The 6202-nt window shown below is 42.2% G+C and overlaps 2 protein-coding genes across 2 annotated transcripts; one reads left to right on the top strand and one right to left on the bottom strand.

The window, feature by feature from the left end:
* Positions 1 to 620: 620 nt before the first annotated feature.
* cltb (clathrin, light chain B) lies at positions 621 to 4546 on the top strand. The gene is made up of 5 exons (XM_061278323.1): positions 621 to 1024; positions 1544 to 1590; positions 2017 to 2134; positions 2226 to 2337; positions 3743 to 4546. The coding sequence occupies exons 1-5, from the start codon at positions 859 to 861 to the stop codon at positions 3912 to 3914; spliced, it is 615 nt and encodes a 204-aa protein (XP_061134307.1). The 5' UTR covers positions 621 to 858; the 3' UTR covers positions 3915 to 4546.
* Positions 4547 to 4660: 114 nt separating this feature from the next.
* Positions 4661 to 6114, bottom strand: higd2a (HIG1 hypoxia inducible domain family, member 2A). Its single transcript, XM_061278333.1, has 2 exons — positions 5886 to 6114; positions 4661 to 5029 (listed from the first exon to the last, which is right to left on the bottom strand). Exons 1-2 carry the CDS (start codon positions 6076 to 6078, stop codon positions 4863 to 4865), a joined length of 360 nt encoding a protein of 119 aa, XP_061134317.1. The 5' UTR covers positions 6079 to 6114; the 3' UTR covers positions 4661 to 4862.
* Between the last annotated feature and the right edge of the window lie 88 nt (positions 6115 to 6202).

Raw genomic sequence — 6202 nt, 5'->3', positions numbered from 1 at the left:
TTGTCGTGGTCCTTTCACTTTCAGATCCAATTTATAGTAAAGTTTGTTATAAAAATACAAACCAATATGTCATTTTTATTGATATTGTCGTTAAAACTTCAACCAGATGCGAAAACACACAATCGAATTTTTGTTGTTTTTCCAAGAGTATTGAGTGTCAAGAAAAGTGCAATATGTCTAAAAGCAGTCGTAGCAGTAGTAGTAGTAACTATAGCAGTAGTAGTAGTAGCAGCAGCAGCAGTAGTATGCAGTAGTAGTAGTAGTAGTAGTAGTAGTAGTAGTAGTAGTAGTAGCAGGAGCAGCAGTAGTGGTAATAGTAGTAGTAGTAACAGCAGCAGCAGTAGTAGTAGTAGTAGCAGTAGTAGTAATAGTCATAGTAGTAGTAGTACTGGTCGTGGTAGTAGTCACCGTCGTCGTCGTAGCATAGAGGAGGAAGGTTTGTAATAACATAAAGGTGATATGTGTATCAAACTGAGGTTTGGCATTTACGAGTACTGTCAAGTAACTTTCCGTTCCAAAAAGGTTGATGACAAATTAAAGCACAAAAATCGGCTGCAATACAAATGGTGGCCAGCAGATGGGACTACGTATCAGGATATGGTAGCCTATGTGACTGGACGGTTCCATCGTCGATTATTGAATCAAGTGGAGAAAACATGAATCATCATCAGTGAGGGCATAAAGTTGCTGGTTGCTTCATCGAATGTCGATTTGACTTTCAGCGCTGTCTCTGCTATTACGAGTTAAACATCCATCAGTCGCTCGGTTGCTGGGCCACTAGTGATTAAACAAAGGTTTGTTTGCCTTTCTAACACACATTGCGCTTAGTTCAACTTCAAGGCAACATTTTAGTTAAAGATGGCTGACAACGGAGTACATCTGACAGAAGAGGACCCGGCCGCCGCGTTTTTAGCCCAGCAGGAGAGTGAGATCGCGGGTATAGAGAACGACGACGAAGGTTTTGGGGTGCTGGACGAGGTGGAAAGCCAAGAAGAGCCCCCGGTGCCACCGACGAGCAACTACGGCAAGTTTCCATAAGCTCAGCTAACAGCTAGGAGCTAACGAAAGCTAACATAGCCCTGCTGGCTCACTGAGCTAACATGAAAGCTCCACTTTGATAGAAAATTAAACTGCTTCCCGAAATGGCAAGCAATCGTAGCAGTCATGTTTACTACTGTAACGTTAACAAGCTACGGTGATAATCTAGACATTTTTAATACTATAGCCGGTTAGCCTAATAGCATCAATGCTAGTTTTAATAGCTCCATTAAAAATCGATACCGTCTACTCAAATCGTGTAAGCTTCATATCGTTCACCCCCCCCCCTTTTTTTTTTTTTAATCGTACACAATCTAAAGAATTTTAGTTGAGTACGTCAACTCAACCCGGAAGTCTTCAACAGACCTAACAGGTGCTGCAGCATTTTTTTGCATGACTTGTCACTATAACAAGAGAGACTGGGCCAGTGCAGCAATTAAGTCACACCGAACACTCTTCAAAAAGTGTCATTTTAATGTTTGATTTTGTTTTGTCATGATGTTAGACCCTTTTGGAGAGGAACCCGCGACAGTGAACGGAGATCTGTATCAGGTGAGTTAAGCAAGAGGAATAACGGCGTACGTGTTTATGAGTCGAAGTAAAGGGACTGTCTTTAATCTAAAAATGCTTCTAAAGTTGGATTTAGTTGGGGTGGAGTTGCCCTTGAATGACATCAATTATTATTAATTATTCACAATCACCATGTAGCGTAGTTGTTTCACCAGCTATCGGTAAGGTAAACTGTCAAATAAACAAGACGTGTCTTTTGGGGTGTTCTAGTGGTGGATGAATTTGGTTATCTTTGAATTCAAATTCAATAAGATTGCTAGCACTCTTGGAATTGTCTAGGAAATTTTCCCAAACGGGCCCCAAATCTACGCAGGGTTCAATAACAGGTGATTATTTATTTTTAAAACCAGAGCAAATTTTTTTCATGTGACAGCTCTCATAACCGACACATTTCCTGTCATTTGAAAGGAGTCAAACGGTCCCACGGACAACTACGCAGCCATCGCACAGGTGGATATTCAGAGGCAAGAGCCAGAAAGTCTACGCAAGTGGCGGGAGGAACAGAAAGCACGCCTCGAAGCTTTAGGTGAGTCTGCCACTCACTGATCACGTCACGCTACACACTTGAGTCAGTATGTAGCAAATTGGGGTTTCTTTGGTTGTGGTGCGACTGAAAGACTCAGCATCCAAGGAGGCAGAAGCAGAGTGGAGAGAGAAGGCCAAGAAAGAGCTGGAAGACTGGCACGTGCACCAAAGCGAGCAGATGGAGAAGAACAAGACCAACAACAGGTTAGTAGTATCCGGCATGTCCGGCCACCTGTCGGCATGCCGACGACACCGGATGTAGGCATCAATAATAAAAATGTCTTTTGCATAATTAAGTTAAAATATGTCACCTCACTCTGTGGCCAAGACACTCTCACAGCAACTATTAGCGCTGCTCAGTTATAATAATGAAAAGAGAATTAACTAAGCATTAAATGTAAAAGAGCTAGCTGTCATGGAAATTTACCAGAACACATGAGCGCTGACTCTACAGTCGTGAGGTTGCTTTGCATTTTAAACAATTGGCTGTTGTGATCACTACGACATGGCAAGTTGTTCCCACGCTGCTAGTCTAAAGAAACTTCTCCATCCAGCCTCTCCGCTTCCATTCATGAAAGAAAATCACACAAAAAATACTACTGGTGTTTTGTTTTTAAATTGTAAAATGGAAAATACAGCCATAACTCCAGCAAAGGTTCGGCAGGTCCCACAATGAAGAACAATACAATCCAATTCAAATTGACATTGCAATGTTGTTGAATGCAATGTTAAATTGCAAAGGCTGCAACTTGGAGGGGGAACAAAACGTTTATTTCGGTCAGTAGGCTTATTTTCTTCTACTTCTATAGATTTAGTGTCTAGATAGGTTTAGTACTTAAGAAGTGCAGTTCTTGAAACGTGAAAAGTCGATGTGATGGAGCAATGTTTGCAAAATCATTCACCCCTGTTTAAAATATACACCGCAGTATGAGTTAGACACACACTGCCGTCATTCTGTCAAAAGGTTAGTAACATAACTGCTTGTTTTTGTTATTATAGTACATGCATATCATTATCAATTTTACCACCACCACCACACACTTGTGACGTGAACATGTCTTTCTTTCACACGTTCCTACACTCTGCCCAAGTCTAACACAGTATTGCTTGTGTTTTCCACACTTGTGTCCGTTCACTACTTCATTGTCATTTGCTTGACCGTCCCTCTCTTAGTAGTAGTTGAGTTTTAACATGTTTATCTGTTGTGTGACTGACACTCTTCTCCCTGTCTCCTTCTCTTTCCTGCTTACTTGGCCTTGCCTGTCTACTAAGGATTGCCGACAAGGCTTTCTACAAACAGCCCGACTCTGATCTAATAGGCTTCGTGTAGGTTTAGAATTCTTATGCCTTTCAATGTTGGATGCCTCTTTAGTCCCTCTCACACGGAGCACCCCCTCCAAACACACACACACACACACACGCTGCCCCCCAATTTTAGAAATGTACCAGTCATCTATAACACAAATGTCGAGCTAATGACCGCTGTTTCTGAAAGAAATCCAAATTTTCAGTTGCGAGGTTTGGGTTTTACATGTTTGTCCTGCAAGTGTGGCATGACGTGAGCTGCATGTTAAATGTTACGTGTTAACACGGAGCCTCCCGCCCACAGAGCATCGGAGGAGGCTCTCCTGGCCGAGAGCGAGGGTGATGGCCCCGCATCAGCATGGGAGCGCGTGGCCCACCTGTGCGACTTCAACCCCAAGACCAACAAGCAGGCAAAGGACGTGTCTCGGATGCGCTCAGTACTCATCTCGCTCAAACAGAGCCCTCTTGTCCGCTAGTAGGCTCTTATCGCTCGCACAACTTTTACTTTTTCACTTGTCACACCACAAAATGTTTGTAAACCTCTTTTTGCAGAAAACTCCCATGACACAGGATAGAACCTTACCACTTTTCTTGATGCCTACATGTTTGAACTCTCACACTTGTGGGAACATGAACCGTTCAATTGTTAATTTGTTTGATCAGGACATTGTTACAGTAGGTTAGCCATTTAAGTTAAGCTTTTTAAGTTATGATTATTTTTTTGACATTTTTAACGCATGCCTCTGCCAACATTTTGAGTGTGCATATATATATATATGCACACATGTAGATTGTAACCACATATGCCTGAGTAATGTAGAATCAACAACTTCAGAATGATTGTTTTAAGCCAATACGGTTTAGATGTCATCTTTGACACTGAAAAGCATTTCTAAGCAGCAACAAATATAATCCCCAACCAAGAAACGTTACTGCATCCAAATGGAGAATTTGAAGGCTTCAGTTGCTTTCTCATTTCACCCACATTTTATATACTGCAATCGACTGTCACTTAAACATTATTTCACATGTTGCCTATTTGGATATGATGAAACCCAAGGAAAGAGAATGTTTAGAATTGGTCAATAAAAAAAATGAATCACTTGTAGTTGCTTCCTTCCATTTTGTCACAGCTTTGTCGCATGTAGAGTAAATGATTCCTACTGTATGGCCGTATAGAAATACATTCAAAGTTAATCTTACATGAGACATATTTCCAAAGTTACCTGTTGGATCATTTTAATAACATAACATCAAAGCGTGAGTAATGTAGCAGTTTGTAAGCCTCATTTGAAATGCCCAAATAACGCTGTCCTGATTGACACCAGGATATTATATATACACATCGCATTTTGAGCTTCCTTCAAACCGTCTTATTTTTCTCTGCGGACAGAATATTGTGCATTTGCGGTGCCGCCTCTTCCTCACTCCCTGGGTTTGAGTGCAGCGGCAACAACACCGACGACAATGGCAACGACGGTGAAGCCTTGGGCAAAGATGCGGCCCCGCATCAACAACTGCGACTGCCTGGTTTTGCCCTGGTGGAACGCTCGCAGGCCATACATCAGCGCTCCCGCTGTCGCCAAACAACCTGGGCGACGCACAGAAAAGTGGCATTGGCTCAACATGTATTAATTACGTCCGTAGATATCAGTGAACAGGACATTAGAATGATGCAGCATGCCTTACTGATTTTGCACACAAGTCTCGTGCCGGTGTTACATGTCAAATTGCTTCCATGTTGTCTTGCTCCCCGTCTCGAGTTACGACTCTTATTGTAAGGCGAGTTGCGCAGTTTTGTGTTTCGCGACTGCAGATTCGTCACAGCGACTTGGAACTTCCCTGATTCCAAAACTGTTCAAATTCTCAATAAAAACGCTGAACGAAACGTGTTACCATTGCCTGATGAGAGCTCAGCATCAGCTGTCATGCGATGTTTGGATGCTTTAAAGGTAAGGAACAAAAAGGTCAAAACTGCATAAAAGATTTACATTTACAACGTCGCCCTCCAGCGTCATTACCGATGCTTTGCGCCTACAGACATTAAAGATGATAATGAAACATAAACAGCGATATAAACCCAAATTTGTATCTAATTCATACTATGACTAACGCAGTAGTTTCCTCAGAATGGCAGTTTATAAAATTATAGAAACACTTACGACAAAAATATGAAATAAATGAAAAACAAGTTCCGCTCTGAGAAAACGTTCCATCATGCCATGCCAGGGTGACCCCTGGTGGCTAAGATTAGCAACAGAGTCGTCGCATACATTAACTGCGGTAGAAGCTTTCAATTTAACAGAAAAACGAGTAATTTGATCGACTTTGGAAGAGCAAGGTTCTACGTCTAGATTAATGGCTTGATCGTTGCGCTTGACGCCGAGTATAATTAACCAAAAAGACAAATTATTTCGATGATACATGGCTGAGCTTGTGTAACTCACCTATTGGGACGAACGGGTTGTCCTTGGTTTTCCTCAAGAACTTTTCCTTAAAAGTTTCATCTTTGACCCTTGGCAAAGGGTTGAAACCCTCTATGATGGGAGGCTGCGAGAAGTCAAACGGGATGTTACCTCTTCCCGACGCCGAAGTTGTTGGCGCTTGGTCGGCTATTACTGGAGTTGCGGACGCCGCCATGTTTGCTTATCTTGGAAGCGGAAGTTTGCAAGTTAAACAACCACCTTTCCGCTCTGACTTCCGCATCGCGCTTCACAATAATAGTCTCGAATGTGGGCGACATGTCAAACAAGACGAACATTTT

Source organism: Syngnathus typhle, linkage group LG1, assembly GCF_033458585.1.
Source record: "Syngnathus typhle isolate RoL2023-S1 ecotype Sweden linkage group LG1, RoL_Styp_1.0, whole genome shotgun sequence".
In the NCBI taxonomy this organism is placed as follows: Eukaryota; Metazoa; Chordata; class Actinopteri; order Syngnathiformes; family Syngnathidae; genus Syngnathus; species Syngnathus typhle.
This window is presented reverse-complemented; position numbering and strand designations above follow the sequence as displayed.

What these genes read in the sequence shown, in the direction of transcription:
- cltb (XM_061278323.1), top strand. Translation starts at nt 859, where the DNA reads ATGGCTGACAACGGAGTACATCTGACAGAAGAGGACCCGGCCGCCGCG. An exon ending in TGAACGGAGATCTGTATCAG is followed by an intron (nt 1,591 to 2,016) that starts GTGAGTTAAGCA and finishes GTCATTTGAAAG; the next exon opens with GAGTCAAACGGTCCCACGGA. An exon ending in AGCACGCCTCGAAGCTTTAG is followed by an intron (nt 2,135 to 2,225) that starts GTGAGTCTGCCA and finishes TGCGACTGAAAG; the next exon opens with ACTCAGCATCCAAGGAGGCA.
- higd2a (XM_061278333.1), bottom strand. Translation starts at nt 6,078, where the DNA reads ATGGCGGCGTCCGCAACTCCAGTAATAGCCGACCAAGCGCCAACAACT. An exon ending in CAACCCGTTCGTCCCAATAG is followed by an intron (nt 5,030 to 5,885) that starts GTGAGTTACACA and finishes TGCGTCGCCCAG; the next exon opens with GTTGTTTGGCGACAGCGGGA.